This window comes from Ciona robusta, chromosome 14, assembly GCF_009617815.1.
Source record: "Ciona robusta chromosome 14, ASM961781v2".
Taxonomy (NCBI): Eukaryota; Metazoa; Chordata; class Ascidiacea; order Phlebobranchia; family Cionidae; genus Ciona; species Ciona robusta.
The window spans coordinates 4995141-5013056 of record NC_143248.1 but is presented as its reverse complement, the minus strand read 5'-3'; the positions used below and the strand labels follow the sequence as shown (position 1 = coordinate 5013056).

The following is a 17916-nucleotide window of genomic DNA, read 5'->3' as shown; positions in this document are numbered from 1 at the left end:
GAATAACAAAAAAATCTTATTTAGAAATCAAAACTACCGTCAAAATATTTTCAAACTTCGCGATTGAAAACTTAAAAACACGCGGGAAAGATTTGAAAACTATAGAAATAGTATAGTTATTACTAAGTGCGGGGACACAAATTATCCCATTTTAGGATTTCAACGGACATGCTAAATTTTTTTCACTAACAAAAGTTTAAGTTTATCAATAATGATTAAATACCACACTGGTATGTTTATAAAACGTGAATGTGCCCTTATTTTAACCCAGTATTGGACTGTATATCCACTACCACTGTTAAACCAGAGTATACTAAACTTGTTTTTAAACTTGTTTAGTATACTCTGGTTAAACTGTCTAAAACATGCTATTAACCGAACTGAACTTTGTATGTCAACACTCCATTATGAAATCGAAGAACTTATTTTTGTATTTTTGCTTTTTCTATACAAAAGTAACAGTAAAAAGAACGGTGAGGACATCTATAAAACAAACATGGGGTCATTTTTTTTTCTCAGAAGCAAAAATGAAAATGACTGTCTGTGCTGAACATTACAAAAACGATTCAATCTCAAAACTAAGTCACAAAAATTAAGCAGAAAGAAAATGCAGCAACTTAAACTAATCCCGTCAGTACACAAAGCTGCAGCCAGCCGCAGACTTTTAACAGAGAAACCAAAAAATGCACAAAATTGGAACATTGCAGAACTAAAACATGACAAAACTGTGTAGTTATGTTGTGAAATCAAGTTGCACAGGGCGTTTTAGATTGTTTGTGGGTTAAGTCATTAAGACCTTAATGTTATTTGATTAAATGTGCGATTTTGATACAACGTTTGAGTTGGAAAACAGTTTGTGTTTCAGTTTTACTTTTCAAGTGGAATGTAGTGTGTTAATATGTGCAAAATCAAGATATACTACATGGTACAGGCTAATACGCAGCTAGTTTATGCGCAGCATTGCGGATTCACCTCAAAAACACTTGGATTATACACACAATAGTGTAAAGCAGCTTAAAATATCACAGCGTTGTGCGCCGATTAGTTAACCTGGCGCTCCAGCATTGGCAGCTCAAGTTTAGTAAATGGACAGTGAAATGAGAACGTAAAAAACATACAATGTTTTAACACCAGCCAGTTGTCTGGATCCCTTTTAACTTATACCTAGGGATGCTATGCTCATCCTCTGATAAACTTTCAGCTGTATCACCATAGCCATGCATGTGACACCATAGTTGCATGTCTTCATCAACCCGGAAGTCCATGCCAGGACTCGGGGCACGAAAGCAAGCTTCAGTTGAGTTAATGTTCTGATATTCTGGGGGGGTGACGGGGTAGGATTCTATGTCGCATTCCATTGATGCCCACTCATCCAGTTTGCTTGGAGCTTTTATCTTTACCGGGATACACTTGGAGAGCTTATCTGGTTTAGACAAACAGAATAATCACCGAATGGTCTTAAAATGAATTGCCATAAGAAATCAGAAATTATGGTAAAAAAGAACGAAATAAAGAACAGATATCTAGAAAAGCAGTTTCAGAAGCCGTGATAAAGATGCATTTGTCGTTCTATAAGGTATTGGGCATAAAACCCTCCCCTGTTATTGACTGGTGAGTGGGAGCATGAAGGTTCATCAAGCGCTGTATCCATTTCTATGTCATTGGTAGAAACCCGATGTACTTGTTTGGTAAGAAAGTGGTTCGTGAGGTTTGCTTCTGTGGAACACAGGCTAGGTTAAATAAAACGTCCCCTAACTTGTGTGAGTGGGTCATATATGCTGAAAAGGGCTAGGGTGACAGTAACAGGAAGAAAAGGTTGAAGTGAAATTGAAAATTGGATGGACAGAAACTGGTTAGATTAAAAGTAATGTGAGTTGAAGGAATCTCGCATGCTCATGTCACTACGGGTACATTTAAAGTTTGAATATTTGTGTTCCTGCCATTCTCCACATGAAAACAACTCGTCTTCATATTGTGGGATCCCTTGTAGCTTCATGACGTATTTTTCGGCAGAAGTCGTCAGATCATTGATCTTGGCTACAGTTGAACCATCTTGACTATTTGCGGGCGTTGCTGGGACACCATCTGCCACCCCATCCATTGTGACATCAGATTCCATTGTGATGTCATCATCGCATGAGTAGGTGTGAGGATAGGTGGAGCCTGAGTTGAAAATAAACACAACTGACTTCTTTTGTGTTGCAGCAATGAAATGTGAAAAGGAAGAACAGAAACTCGGTGTGTGCGACTGACGAGATAAAAAATTCTAGCGTTCAGTCAAATTGTTCAATAGTAGCCGTTGCTATAAACATGCGGTGGACGCTTAGACACTGGGTCAGCCTGAGCATGGGAAAGATTGAAGAAATATCCAATTACAGCGGTGCTGGGTTTTGTGGCATTGACTTCCATTGGTTCGTGGTTGGTTTCGATCAGTGGATTATGTTGGTGATTAACCTCGCCTGTGTATAAATGCTGCTATCAGCTGCCATCGCCTTGTACAGCGATGTTAGAGAGAGTTGAAATGAAACAACACACAACCATGCATAAGAAAGATGCACCGAAGAGAGAGAGAGTGTAAGAAAAAGGCAAAAAGAGAATTAAATATATATATAAATTATAACTCATATAAATACAATCAAATCTACTTTGTACTATAAAATGGGAGCAACATATGGCCATTTACAGTCAATTAAACACAACAGCCTTCTTAAACCTTTATCATTGGTTGAATACATTATTTTTAACCTTTAATTGGTTGAATACATTATTTTTAACCTTTAATTAAAGCTTTAATGTATTTTTTGAATATTAATTGGTCTTAAGTGAGCTTAGAGTGCAAAGAGATAATTGTGCTGTGTATAGTGATAGGTTGTTGCATAATTACCTGCCACACGTGCTCGTTTAAACAACGGTATGCTCTCATCTTCATAGCTTCGCTTTCGGTTTGCTACTCCATTATTGTGGTGACCATTCGTACCATTGTTGTGACCGTTTATTACAAAACCATTCCCATTGGTCACATGACAACCAGATGAACCTAAAGTTAGTGATGTCATTATTAATTACATCACAAAAGTTTTAATGAATATTTTATGTTGTTTTGTGCTTGTTTAATTTTAATTTTTCACTTTTTTTATACTGAGTTTTGTTTTGCCATTTCGTTTTACAAAATGCTTGTATGAACTTAGTTGCAGATTTAAGTTAATTTGAATAAATGATCGGAACTTATTTATCTCTGTGAGGAGTTAACAACAGTCGGTATACCACAGGTGTGTTGTTTCATACATCACCTCGTGCTCGCTTTCGAGTTACTTACAACATGTATAACTTTATATGTCATAATACATAGAGTACTTACCATTAAGAACATGACTGCCATTGAGACCATTATAGGAAACTTGTGCAGCTAATTGACCAGATGCAGCATCTAATATATTCACACACTCTTTAAAGTTCTGCATGCGAGATAAATCAGCCGCTGTATGACCATTGTTGTTGCAAATGCTGGAAAATATTAAAATATATATTTTATGTTTAAACATTTATTAGATTATTTTAGTATATATATATATATAAATAAAATAGGTTTATGTTATTTTTAGTTTTATATATACTTACCTCATCACTGCATATGTAATCAGTGACATTCAAAATCAACTACATATTCAATTACATTATATATATATATATATATATATATATATATACAAAGATATAACACGAATAAACAGTTGTTTCTACAGTTCACTTATTGAATGATAAATATAAAATCTTGTCGCATTAAGCTTCAAAGTGGGGAATATAGTAAGGTTTGATTAATAATTCATGTTGTGTTCAGTAAGGGTATGAACATTAAACTCTGTATGTACGTTGGTGGCATCTGCTTTTCCTGTATATTTCCCTATGCGTGGGTATCTGTTTAAATAAGTATGATAGTATGTTTGTATAAGAGAACCATATATATGTGCCAGAATGTAAGCCTGCCATCTGCTATGTGGATTTTTTATCCTAACAAACGAGATGGCGTGTGCTTTGTTTAATAATTCATGACCATTCCATGAAAGGTTGGTTCTTCTAATGAAATTTTTAGTTTCAGCGGTAAAAAAATAAACATAATTGTGTTTTTATATTGTGGTAAAAAGAGCGAAAAGAATTTTATAATAGATTCACATAATTATGTCATCACATTTGTATGTTATTGGTCAGATCGTTAATGCATTCTTTGATGTAAGACAGTTTAAATTCCGATTTTCACAATATAAGATACATAATATTGTCCAGGCGCCATCAAATTAAATAAGGTGGTTTGAAAAACATTAACGTAAATCAAGCGGCAAGGACTTGGCTCGTGTTGTGTCTTTGTTAAACCGGTTCTCTCGTTTGTGGTTTTCTTTCGGAGAAGAAAATAGTATACGACGCCGTGAAATTGTGCGGCGCGTGGTGGTCGTGTGATCTACAGTATGACGCCTTCTTCTATTTTTTTACCACGAGGTTTCGGGAAGTTTACCACGCTTGAGATGGCTTGAAAGAGACGGTTTCGACTTTTATCGAAAATTAATATTTAGAGGCGCCGAACCGGTTGTTCTGCTTGTTTATTTGAAATGTTGCGCACTGTAAATCTAGCGAATCAAAACGAAAAATAATGATAGAAGCATTTTGATTGGGAATAAGTATTTCGATGTTTAAACTCAATAGCAATCACAATTGCAGTGAGTGGTTACTATGCTAAGTGCACTCTTACAACAATTATTAAAAGCGGCGGGAAATGAAGTGGCTCGGCATGGGGTGGGGAACAAAGCCCACACTGTCATGTATAAATGTCCCATATACAAGTCTGTTGAAAGCATGGTTTCCTCGTTTTCGCGCCACTGGAAGCGAAGGCTTGTTAGCAGCGTTCTTCGATGAGCTCTCTCGTGTTTAATGTTGCAATTATTTGCATTGACGTGTGTCGGTCGTGTTTTAATATAAAGGGGATTTCCGAGCCGAAACATTGTTATCATTTGAATATATAGATTACCTGAATGGGTAATACGCGATAAGCAAACATTTAATAATTTATATATTACATGCTCTGTTTGTAGTTTACAAAACCGTAACACATAACTCAATTTTTACGTAAGCGCGTTCCGCAGCGTCGCCTGATCGAACAGATAATACGAAAGTCTCACGTGGTCTACATTCGTCTCGTGCATTCGCTGTGAGATCGAAGTTTAAATTGATTCTAGCCAATCAGAGCGCTTCCCGCCAAACTAGAGCAGCAGCGATTGACGAACGTAGTTATCTGGTTTCTGACGAATTAATTGGAGAGTGAGTTGCTCTGGGCGATAGAGCTCAGTAATGTATCTTGTTTGCGCTGTACTTCATGTAACATAGCGAAATGGTAATTGCTAAAATTTGACTGCCGGCCACGGTCGTGGTAGGTACGTTCAATGTCGAAAATCGACAGGGTCGTTGTTGGCCCTGTTTATTAGGTGACACATTCCAGTTAAATATATTTGCCGCGAAACTGTTGATGCTAGTCGAACAATGCTTTGGCGGTGTGGAGATTCAAATACAAAGGTGTATTATGACGTAAGTACCGCTGTGCGTCGTGCACCAGCACCCTGCACACACACGGGCGTTTCCTCATCTCGGGATAAACAACAAACAAAATCACGCCAACGCTTCCGCAGTCTCTTTATATTGGAAGCAGGCACTGTTGGTCTCGTGCATCGGGTGCACGCGCTTTCTTCACTTTAACTTAATTTATTCCATTGGGAAAACTTGGGAAACTTGGGGTTTATATTTACTGCAACGAATACGTCAGTAGTCACTCAGTTCACGGCTGCCAATAAACACCTAATAAATAATATAGCAGTGCGTATTCTTATATTTTGTGAAGGTACTGCACGCCACGCGCGTGATAGAACAAACACTGCAGCCAGGAGATAATTACGTCATGCGCGCGATTAATTAGTGGTTCTATAATACCAGCCTATACACGCTGTCAGGTGGACAAAACGAAGATAAAATGATTAACCTTAATTTTTTTTCAAGCGGAATCCGCCTTTAAATAAGTAACTGGTCGATTTCTTAATTACCGATGTATAAGAAGCGCGACAGGGCGTTATGAAGTAAGTAGCTTGAATAGATAATGAATCTAATGAACACTCACTTTGCACGGGCTCCATTTTGTATGAGCGTCTTTATGCATTCGCCGTTGCCAACACGCGCCGCTTTATGCATTGGTGTTTCACCGAGATAATCCTGCATGGGGACAAGCGTTAGAACGATCGATCACAACACTGTTTTTTTGGTGGTTACCTCTGACAGCGGCCATATGTTTGCCCAAAGCAAACGTAAGGTTTTCAAGATTATTTTAGTTTAGTAAATTCCATACACGGCAGATACGATGTGTATTTTGAATATATTACAGTTAATTGCATAAATAAAGGAAATAAAATCAATATATTTATTAAATCTAACACGCGGTGTTTGAAACACGTATATACTTTACTTTCTTATGTGTCTATGATACCTTTTAAACATATTCAGAATACAAAATTTATAGGTTACAACAATAACGAGTATGTTTTGAATAAACCGAACCATACCCACTTACCCTTGCATGGAAATCGGCGCCGGATTTCAAAAGTTCCAACAAACATGTCGGGTGACCGCCGAACGCAGCGATATGTGCCGGTGTCTGTTGAAAACGACTCGTCCTGATGTTTACATTTACACCGGTTCGTAGAAGCCCGTTCAAGCACTCCACCTGTCAAATATGGATACGTGTGAAATAGAGGACAGGTGCGGGCAGTCGGAGCACTTGTTAAAAGTTCTTGGTTACCGGCCCGACCAGGATATTGGCAGGATTAATTGCCGGTACTGCCAACGTCAGTAATATAATTATAGACCAGTCGGGAGCAACGACGGTCAACGACACATCAGGAGTGAATTTACACGCAGAGTAAACAAGTGTGTTCAATTTTGTTATTTTTTCATTACCATTGAATTTAATATCGCGCAGTAAAAGTTTGCGATGTAAAGAGTAAAATGAGAAAATACACGATACGGTTAAGTGGATTTGTTTCCGTGACAAAAAACCCATGGGAATACAAGACATCTGTTATAGTTCTATATACAAAGCACTCGATCTTGAAATAACAAATTCTGCTTTACTTTTACAAATCCGCGGTTAAATTTTGGGGTCCAAACTTCAACCTTCAGCAATAGGAAAGAGTATGAATCGTGTAAATGGTTATTAAACTTTTGACTCGTCAAAGTGAAAGCGGTGTTCTGCTTACGGTACAAACAACGCTATATTGGAATGATAATAAATTGCAGTTAAGACTTGGCTAACCTATCGCTGTAGTGAGTTGAAATTACGCCGGGGGACAAAATCAACACAACACTTTAAACGCGGTAAGTAACGCTAGTAGTACCGCTTTCAAAATCGACACTTAAAGGTACAAAAGTGCTATAAACAACATGGGTTTCTTGGTAACGTTTGGAGGAAAGTATTTACGTATATGTTCGACTGTCTGCGCGAGTAGAAAGCGTGACTAATAAGCAATTCGTCATTGTAGAGATGTTATGCAACTACTTTTATTTTAGACATTAATTTACAGGAAATACTGGTCATATAACATAAGTCGTGTACTTTCATTATAACGTATAAACAGTATATATTATATAAGAATTTATTGGACCGTTGCATAAGCCGTCGCTTCTGTCCATAAGCGCTTAACAAAATAAACATTTAGACGCAGTAATGTACTTTGTAAATTTTGATTTATTAGAAAAACGATTAAACTAGATTAAAATGGATAACAGTAATGTACTTTGTAAGTTTGATTTATTGGAAAAACTTACTTTCCCGAAATATGCAGCCCAGTGGACAGGAGTCCACCCGTAAAATTGATCTTCGGCAACGAGTTGATCGGGGCTTGCGACAGCCACTGCCCGGGAAAGAGTGACTGCATCCCCGTCACGGCACGCTTTGTGTATCGGGTACTGTCGTGCAATGACAGACTCGCTTTCGCTACCCCAAAATCCCATTGGTGTGTCTTCATGCGAATCCATTATAATCCTGTTATTTTCCTTTTGCAAACGGTTAAGAAACTTTGTAAGTAGTGTCTTCCGCTCCACCGTGAGAACAGACGTACTAGCTACACTGCTGCGAACCTGCTCGCTTCAGTACACTTCTTATTTAAGCAGCGGTAAAAGTACAGAAATTAGATTCAATTCTGAAACAAAAATACACAGCTTTTAGTGCATTGATTTAAACACTAAAATGCAGGTGCACGACTTTGCAAATAACTAGAACGGGTTAGTAAACAGGTTTCATTTCGCTTTCTAAAATATCTGGTTCCTTGTGACTGAATTTCAATCGTTTTCCACAATACACATCAGTTCATGCAGAAACTGGCCCTACTCACAAAAACGTGCCGTACACTCACAAAAGCAGTAAGAGTAGAAACCTGCGACATGAGAGAGCTACTCGCTCTTACCCTCGCCAAGCAGTTTTAATACAAATCAAGAACACACGCGGCACGACGACAGCAACAGCAGCTTCTTTCTCTTCTTCTACATAACGACGAATGGAAAATTTTTGAAACCGAGCGATGACTACTCGAGCGGATCGCGACGTCATAATCACAACCGGCGCGCACCAAACATCAACCGGTCGCCAGGGGTCACGTGTTTAGCGTAAAAACGCGCGACGCGTAAAAATTTGCGATACATTTCGGCTTTGAAAACACGAATAAATGAGATAAAAAAGATATAAAACACCCTGTCTAGACACGTTTTGTTTTTCTGGCACAACACTCGGTGTCATTACAATGAATCAACTAAATTCAAGTTAATTTTGTTGGTACAGCAACACCTACCTAGTTTTGGGACCAATTAGTCATCTTCGGATCACTAATAAGGGATATCTAATGTCGGTTCATTAGTGAACTAATCAATAAAGTTATCTTAATTGGTTTAAAAGTATTTTAGTCCAAAAATGGTTTTAATCTACATAAATAAGCATAAGATATATGTTAACCAGCCATGGAATTTATTGACATTAAATACTCCTCCATTCCTTTTATTCACCATGGCAACCAATCGCTATGAAACACAAGGTACTGCAAATACAAAACATATTCTCTAGTTTGTAAAACGGCCTAACAAAATGCACCCGATACTTATACACAAATTGCAGCGATAAAATAAAACAGTCAAATTTAAAAACAGTTCGTTCTTTTGAAAACATACAACATTAAAACAGCAGCTGACCGCAATGGTTCTCAACTCAGTAACCACACAATACCTTGCAAGAAAATGAAAATTTGATTTGATGAAGTTATTTCTTTCCACCCCAACCCCACCAGTTGCTGATAAGGCCAGTAATCCCAGCTTTTTGAGGATTTTCCTTTTTTCCAAGTTTCTTGTCCAGGGAAGGGAAGGTGACATGGTTTAGTGCCAGGTCAAAAAACAAAGGCTTGCATGGGACTGGATCAAAGGAAGGGGGGTAAGCGGAGGTCATCTGTGGAACTTTAGGGTTGGTTTTCCCATTTTGTAATGCTGATATAGTAGGGTCTTCATAATAATGGTCTACTCTGTCCATTAGAGGTACAGTGGTGTCAACTTCCTTACTTTCTCCATCTTTATTTACAGCTACACTGTCAAGTATAGCAGATGCATGGACTCTGTATCTGTTAAACGCAATGGTCTCCACTAAGCTCTCAAGCTTGCTGCTGTTTAGGACTTTAAACTCCACAAAATCATCCTGAGATTGCTTCACCAAGGCTCCCATAGCTTTATTAGAATGTTCCATCACACGATCGTACAGTGCCATTGCTTCGGTCCATTTCTTCTCGTTAACATACGCTTGTGCGACATAAAAACACCTGAAAGCCTGGAATGCAGTGCGTTGACTCCCCACAGCATCTGACATCTCAGAATCAACATCAACACCAGGTAAAGACAGAATTTCCGAAAGATTTTGTAGAATGCCATCGTAAAGTCGAATAAAATCACTTGGTTTTGGTCCTCGTCGCGTAGAATCTCCTGCGGCAGCTTCATCTGTATAAAAAGTTCATATAAGCCATGTGCATGCTGCCAACAGTTACAACTTGGTATTATCAGGTATATTCCTGCGGTTTAAGGTTTATATTATTGTAATTTTAATATTTAAAGTTTGTTATTAAATTAATGTTAACATAAATTTCTATTTTATTTGCATTTATAAGTTGTGATATACTCATTCTATAAGACAACAACATTATTTTTACTCTTTCCATATTCTACCCACCAGAAGCTCCACTGCTTAAAAGCATGGAAGGTGATTTCGCCTGAAGATCTTGAAGTAAAAGTAAATTTCTTTGGATGGTTTTGGTGAGGCGTAAGTAGGTGAGGTAAGACTGGAGGAATTGTAAGTCGGACACCTGTAAAGAAGTTCAACTAGTTAGTGATTAGGAAAAAATGTCCAATAATTTAGGTTGAGCATATTTCTTAAACACACCTAAGACATACATTCACAAATTCACAACTTCTTAAGCCTTACCTAGGGGGAATTGGGAAACTTTGGAGTAAATGTCAGGGCCCATGGCGTGCTACGTAAAAAAACTGTCCAAAAAATATTACCACAAAAAAGAATATATTTTTTTCCAAAGCCATATTAAGTTGAAGAGTACCCAGTTAATAATTTACATGCTTATTAAAGATACAACAACCAAAGTTATATTCTTCAGCTGTTCAGCATATTCTTATACTTCAGCATACTAAACACCAAGCTCATATACCTTGTTTGTTTTCTCGCTTGCTTTCGAATGTGGGTCAGTACGGATATCATCTCTAGTGACTTGCAAAGCATCTTTACATTCGGTTAGCAACCGATCGTAAACCTCCACCCTAGCATCTCTATCATTGTCATCAATGGTTGAAAGATCTTTCTCAAATTCTTTCACACCGATCAAAAACAATCGCACCTGGGGAATAAATAACAAAAGTGATTATCGTACACATAGACAAACAGGGAAAAAGCTATTTTAGGATGTAAAACTGGGGTGCTAAATTACCTACTTCCCGATTTAAAGTTTAGGCAGCACTTCTAAATAATTAAAATATGAAAATCTGCTTTATATATACAATTTGAACAACACCCAAACAATTCAAACCTTATTATGACGACACTAAAGTCCTTCACCCACCTTATTATTCTTGACCCTTATAGTTCGATTTCTCCATATGATCTCACTCATAGATGCCGCCTTCTTCTCACGAGACTCCGCGATCAGGAAGTCAAGTTTCTCTGATAAAAGAGGATCCTGACGACCGGTCCCGTGCATTTGCATCAGGTCGTCCATGGCTGATTGATCACCAATCGTGTACGCGCAGTACCTGGGAAAATACATGTAAAATACCTATAAAGGATAGTGCCTAAGTGTGTATCGTGCAGTTTTTTGAGCAGTAACTGGGGTGGTGGGTGAATACTGAATACAAATGAATAAATGAATGAAAATACTTGGTTTACTTATTTTTAAAGGACCTAAACTATAGTACAGTATTAATAAGTAGTACCTATATCACTATATGTGAATGGAGCAGTTCTATGCAAAAGTTAGATAAGTAAAGATCGTATAAGATTTTTACGTTGGTATTCCATACAGATAAAGGTTATTTTATGTTTAATAACTGTCTAAAAAATTATTAAGTTAAAAACAATAACATGTTAAATATAGAACATAGGTCTACCTAATATTGGGTGCTATTTCGTCAACCATAGTTTTATAAACAGTTTGTTCTTCTTTTGACATCGTATCCGCAAGCTTTCCATAAATTGTTTGCGTTTTACGGAATAAATCCATCGCGGCGACCCAATTTTTGAGCTCAAATTGAAGGATACCACTCATGTAAGCTGAATATGCCTGGATATAATGAAGAACTTTTACTTTTCATTTAACTATCTGTTTTAAAACAAATAAAAAAATTAATAAGTTGTCCGTAAACAGGGAAGCGACACATTGGGTTTTAATTATAAAATTGTAGTTTTACTTTTCACAATACTGTTCGTTTAACTTTTCACAATACTGTTCGTTTAAAAATACAGAAAACATAAAAACAGACAACAATAAACAGGTTGGTTTCACCAGGAATGTTTGTTACAGATAGTAATACGCAAGCAACGCATAATGTTCAATTGGAGTATGCTCGAACACACCCTTTTTTACTTTGACAATCTCAAGTAATGGTGAAGGTAAACAGGAGTATAGCAAACCATTTATTACCTGCGCCTCTAGTTTAGTTCTTGCATCAACTTTTTCACTACTTTCACACAAGGTGTTGAGTTCAGAAGCGAGTACCACGGCCTTTCTCATCTTCTCAACCATGTGATGCCTCTTACGCGGCTCCGAGTTTGCCTCCTGTTTCAAATACATGGCAAGACTCCAAGCTCTCTCAGATGTCATTAGCAGCATCAGTATGTATCTGGGAAGATTAATTCAGTTAGGATCTCTATATAAAAACAGTTGTTTTGGATTCATATTGACAGAGTATATGTGCATGAAGTGAGGTACATAGGTGCCAAACCTGTAGAGGCAGTTGGGCAAGCCTACCCTGCACTGCATTAATCAGCGAACACTACAAAGAACAAGTTAGGTTTGTTTATAGGTATGTGCATCTAACTACTTTTGCCCACCCCACTCCCATTTGAAAAAGTTTAGCATAGTAGATATGGTATATCTAGAACACCAACATTGCTTTCTTTCACTGTTATTAACACTTTTACATACAATTTTAAATTAAGATTGCAGTAATACCACAAAACAACATGTTTTTACCTTGGATCTGTGAAGACAGGTTCCGTTACTTTCTTTGGCGTCACTTTCCTCTTGTCGCCCATCTTAAACTTCAACACCCTCCTTATTCTCTTCAACCTCCTGTTGCAGTAACCATGGTAACGTTGGTAGTCGCCATGACGGAGGCCATGTTGGTTCTGAGCTTCCTTTATCACTGGTAGTATATCAACAGAGAACACGGGAAGATCCGGGTCCAGATTATCTTCAGCTACTTGAATGGCATCGGGCTTAAGATCTTCAGACTCAAATTTCGAATCCGTTATCTCAGTTTCTGGAGCTTTAGTCATTTTAACTTTGCCTATTGTAATCTACTAAGTTTGAAACCTGAAAAGTGTAAAAATGGCTGAGACAGTATTAAAGGCAGCATAATGTCAAGAAAATGAATGCATAAGTGAGAAGGAAAATAAGATAGATTGCGCAAAATGCCCAAGATAATGAGAATGCAGTAAAATTTTGCTCAGGGAACAAAACTATATAAGTTTATGTATTGAACTGTTCAGTTAACTCTTGCCCTTTTTGTGTTTCTTTTCTTTAAATCTTCTTCTTTATCTACACCATTCTCAAGTTAAATGGGTTGATTCCATTCCAGTGTTTTATATCAGCTCATAAGTTAAGTCTGGTCATTTGATTCACTTGGTTTATGCACAGCTTTATAAAGTTTATGAACTTCTTTTGTTCGTTTGAATGAACGTTGAATACAAATCTCCAGCTGATCTTCGGTTATCGACACACCACCTGAATATAATACACTTTAGAAATGGGACTTATGGTCCGGGGCTACAAAATATGCAACATTCAAAAAAACAAATCCAAGCCACTGCATAATAAAAGATATACATTTCGTCGAAATGGCATCGTCAGTCTATTCTTTAAATAGAAGTTACGATTGTATATTAATCAACTCACCTGGTCTATCTACCAAAAGTAAATTTTCATGTTCATCTGATACAACAGTTAAACATCCAGATGTAATATCTTCTTCTGACAATGTGGGGTCAGTAATGATGTGTTCACTTTAAATAGAAATAATGATTAGTATACTGAATATACAAGTTATATATTTGCATACAATATGGTCTACAAACATCATTTTAAATTACCATATTTAAACAAATAAAAATTACTTTGGGGTAGGGAACCCACGCTGTTAGCACATAATATCCCATATTTCCTAACTTTGTTTTTACCAATTAATAACACTCTTTTAGAGTTGCCAGGATATGCTTATATATTTTCATAAAATTCTTTGTTTATCACAAAATAGGACAATAAAAAAAAAGAAAAACATCAAATGTGGACCATATCACCCCGGTCCCCAAACTACTATGCACATCTACAATTCAAGAATATTCGCAACCTTTCAAAGAATGAAAATGAAGAAGCAACAGGTAAACAGTTGATTGTTAACGGAGTTTTCTCATTGATATTTGTAACCGGTGTGTCTGTCTCTTCGTTTAATGTCACAGATGGAAGAGAGACTAAAAAAAAGAAAGGTATAACCGCCATTCAATTTTTTAACAAAATCTAGAAAAGGCATTAAAATATAGTTACACTCACAATCACAGTTATCAAAAATAGGTAACCTCATTGAATAATATGGTGAATGCATTCAATACAATATTCTTTGGCTCTGCTTGTTTGTATAGATACTTAATAGCAGGGTAAAATTCGAATTGTATTTAAAACTGTGCCACAAAAATGATGTCACCCCTTTTTCAAAAATTGTAATCTCACATCCATACACCCCTAATATAATCCACATGTAATTTACTTACAGGTTAAAGAATGCAACAAAAATGCAATACCATAAAAAATGTATGCAATTCTAGCTAAACATCTTAAAACACATTTTCTTACCACTTCGAAGAGCTGCTACTAACGCTACAACAGCAGCATCAATAACACAACCATCATAGTTTAAACAAGTAACATCACAGTATAACACCCATACAAGCTTATCGGGTACAATACAAAGGTCTTCAGAGTTCACAAGATTTGCTCTGTGGAGTGAAGACAGTTTACCAAAGTAATTACAGATCACCGTATAAGATAATATAATAATATGTAAAAAAATTAGCAAATCTGTTATTAAAAGTGGTATTGTTAATGTTAAAATATGTTGTGAAGATATGTAGTAGAATCCTAAAATATGTAGATAGAACATGTGTGATATATTCCGTGATTTGGCCCTGATCAAGCTTATGACAATTCTCAAGCTAAATAACAGTCAGGATCAATTGCTATAAAATATCAAATATGTATCAATTTTCTTAGCACTTGGTGTAAGAAACTAAGATAGAACTTACATTTTGATCAAGTTGTCAAGAAACTTTGTACCAACTTGAGCTTGAGTATTGGGGGGACCTGGTTTGAATTTGGAGGAACATAATGCTGGTAGGTCAAGGTTGGGGACTGGATAAAGAGTAAGACATATTAGACACAATAGTTATATATAAATAAATATCCCAACACAATCCATTCAAGAGATTGTCCAACTTTATGGGCAGCAGATCAGGCTCAGATTTTTAAGATAAATATCTATAATAAAACATAAGCCCTTTAGCAGACCTGCAGACAGCCCACATTTAAAGTGAGGTATATGAAACAGAACACCTGTGCTAAATTGACTGTTATTGCCATGCCATGCGAAGGTAAATAAGTTATATTCATTCACTTATATACATTATATCAACATCACCTATTATTCCTTTCTTAGGTTCTTCTGCTGTTGGTTGTGTAAGTTCAGCCTTCACCCCACACATCACCATTGTATTTCCTATTTTTACTAAAGCTGAACCATCGGCTGTAGTTATGGGACCTGCAAATATGAATGTTATAGTATGGTATCAGATTCACATAGATCAATGATGTACCACCTTACCCACATTTAATGTTGTTTTCCTGATTTGTTGTAGAGTTCTTGTGTCAGGTCTGATATTTTCTTTCTGTTAATATATTGGTGTTGGTCAAAATATAAAGACCGCATATAAAGCTAAACAATAAACAAAGGAATAAAAACCAGAAATACTTACCAAGAATGACTTATAATATTCCACTGGCTGAATATGCTTAAATCTGTGAAAAAAGGACTTTATAAACAAAGCAATATTAATACAAATTCAACAACATGTAATATGACTATTACTTACATATCTTCCATTTTGAAACTTTGGACAAGTTTATTACCCTAATATTGAACAAGATATCTAATAAAACAAACAAAGAGATAAAGTTATCTTGCAAAGACACAAAGATCATATTTGCAACACAAACACAATATTCCGCAATAATATCAACTAATCATTAATTCAATTTCAAACATTATTGCACAGGATATTAAAACAACTAACTGTATGGAACTGCCAGCCTTCTGAAAAGGTATTGTCTGCCATGATATAATCAAAACTATAAAAGGCATTATAGTATAACATGTCTAACGTCACACACCCTTTTACACAACAGAAAATCAAGATATTTAGAACAGAAAAAGCTAAGTCGTTTCAGGTTTCTTTACAAGTTCAGTAACATAATACACATAACATGGGTTTGATTTACAACAGTATGAGCCCACTACCGCTTGGCAAATAAAAACAAATTTCTCGACAAAACACAATTCACCAAATTAACACCAATATAATAATATTCCCCTATAAAGTTTTCATTTGTGCCATTAAATCATCAAGAGATAAACCATTTCCATTGGAAACAGCTTCTTTTGGTTCATCTTTGGTTTTAGTAGGTAGGGTATAGGCAACAGTTAATCCCTCAGCTAGTTTTGGAACAGGACCACTGGCTGCATTTGATTCTTCTTCTGTAGTTTCAGTCATAATCTCAATTCCCCAGTCATTCTCCGTCGAAACTTCTGCTTCTTTCACAACTTCAACAGGTTCTTCTACTTTCTCACTTTCCGTCTTCTGATATTCAACCTGGCACTTACGGCAGAAAGAATCGTCGCAATCAAGGTTTGGTCGCATAGTCATTGAAGGGAAGAAATCCAGCAATGCATTGTATGCTAGGTAGAAAGAAACTGTTCCAAACTTGAGCAAATACTTCAATGTGTTCTGCACAAGTAAACCAGCCACAACACCCATAGTTGTCGGTAAACTTGCAGCACAAACTCCTTCCCTTTTCAAAGTGCGTTCATCTGTATGTGTGGCAACAACCAATGGAGGTGCGCAAGCAAAGCAAGCAGATTCACCCGGTTTTATCAACTGAATATGACCAGAGACAGCATTCTCACTTACTCCAGATTCAAACCATGTTTGGCAAAGCTCATTACATGCAGTATTGATTGCCATTCGAGCCTCAAAATTATCCACACAACTTAAAACCAAATCAACCGCCTGTCCTTCTGTCTTTCCACCGTTTTTTAACCTACCCATAAAATGTTGGAAGTTATCCATAGTTGTTATGTTGTAATTATGCACCTCGAATTCCACATCAGGGTTGATATTACGCAATGTATGTTCAGCAGCTTGTACCTTGCTTAGCCCGGCTTGATGAGGTTGGAAAAAAAGTCGATTCATGTTGGCAAGCTCAACTTTATCGTAATCAAACAATATCAGCTTCCCAATCCCACACCTTGTTAACATTTCAGCTGTGACACTTCCCACACCCCCAACACCAACCACAGCCACAGTATATTCTCGTATAGTTTCATAATTATCCACGATTCCCATTCTTTTTAACGCCATAAGCCTACTGTATGGATTTGTATCTACGACCTCAGAACTCATGGTTTCAATCTTCTGCCGAGCTTTGTTGTCTCCAAGCTGCTTTTTCAACGACTCAACCTCATTTTCAAGCTCCTGTACTCTTGTTTTCAGCGCAGATTCGGCCATTTTATTGCCAACTAGGTTTTAATTGTAAAAAAAGAACAGCCTGCAAACTAACAATAGTTTCATTTTATAATGTCATGGCATTAATATCCACCACAAATATATTGAGATTGGAATAAGAAATGAAATGAATTTTAAGATATTTTACCAGAAAAAGCTTATGCTCCTTAGGTATGCTACTTAGACACAACGCACATTTCGTTCATAGCTTTCAGACATATTGCGTGACGTCGCAAATGTAACATACG

General features: G+C 36.7%; 4 protein-coding genes and 1 long non-coding RNA gene across 9 annotated transcripts; all 5 read right to left on the bottom strand.

Annotated features, from left to right (window-relative positions):
• Positions 1-405: 405 nt before the first annotated feature.
• Positions 406-8409, bottom strand: LOC149725282 (ankyrin repeat domain-containing protein 10-like). 5 transcript variants are annotated; one of them, XM_089892933.1, is made up of 7 exons: positions 7855-8408; positions 6602-6754; positions 6155-6246; positions 3359-3504; positions 2885-3037; positions 2377-2459; positions 1721-2163 (listed from the first exon to the last, which is right to left on the bottom strand). In XM_089892933.1, the coding sequence occupies exons 1-7, from the start codon at positions 8062-8064 to the stop codon at positions 2038-2040; spliced, it is 963 nt and encodes a 320-aa protein (XP_089749059.1). In that variant the 5' UTR covers positions 8065-8408; the 3' UTR covers positions 1721-2037. The 5 variants fall into 5 exon arrangements, with proteins under 5 accessions (XP_089749058.1, XP_089749062.1, XP_089749059.1 ...); XM_089892932.1 differs by lacking the exons at positions 1721-2163; positions 2377-2459 and adding an exon at positions 406-1423 and having other exon boundaries at positions 7855-8401; XM_089892936.1 differs by lacking the exons at positions 1721-2163; positions 2377-2459 and adding an exon at positions 1408-1716 and having other exon boundaries at positions 7855-8404.
• LOC149725281 (uncharacterized) lies at positions 8089-8914 on the bottom strand. Its single transcript, XR_016386523.1, has 2 exons — positions 8493-8914; positions 8089-8228 (listed from the first exon to the last, which is right to left on the bottom strand). It is a non-coding gene; the product is annotated as an uncharacterized LOC149725281 (long non-coding RNA).
• A 146-nt stretch (positions 8915-9060) lies between these two features.
• On the bottom strand, positions 9061-13120 carry LOC149725280 (signal recognition particle subunit SRP68-like). The gene is made up of 7 exons (XM_089892915.1): positions 12813-13120; positions 12261-12459; positions 11728-11900; positions 11184-11373; positions 10776-10961; positions 10286-10418; positions 9061-10056 (listed from the first exon to the last, which is right to left on the bottom strand). The coding sequence occupies exons 1-7, from the start codon at positions 13115-13117 to the stop codon at positions 9335-9337; spliced, it is 1908 nt and encodes a 635-aa protein (XP_089749041.1). The 5' UTR covers positions 13118-13120; the 3' UTR covers positions 9061-9334.
• Positions 13121-13154: 34 nt separating this feature from the next.
• Positions 13155-16122, bottom strand: LOC149725279 (exosome complex component RRP43-like). The gene is made up of 9 exons (XM_089892941.1): positions 15980-16122; positions 15863-15905; positions 15712-15775; positions 15529-15648; positions 15137-15242; positions 14688-14830; positions 14188-14308; positions 13737-13843; positions 13155-13565 (listed from the first exon to the last, which is right to left on the bottom strand). Exons 1-9 carry the CDS (start codon positions 15988-15990, stop codon positions 13441-13443), a joined length of 840 nt encoding a protein of 279 aa, XP_089749067.1. The 5' UTR covers positions 15991-16122; the 3' UTR covers positions 13155-13440.
• LOC149725278 (ubiquitin-like modifier-activating enzyme 5) lies at positions 16036-17739 on the bottom strand. The gene has a single exon (XM_089892929.1). The coding sequence runs from the start codon at positions 17669-17671 to the stop codon at positions 16478-16480; it is 1194 nt and encodes a 397-aa protein (XP_089749055.1). The 5' UTR covers positions 17672-17739; the 3' UTR covers positions 16036-16477.
• Between the last annotated feature and the right edge of the window lie 177 nt (positions 17740-17916).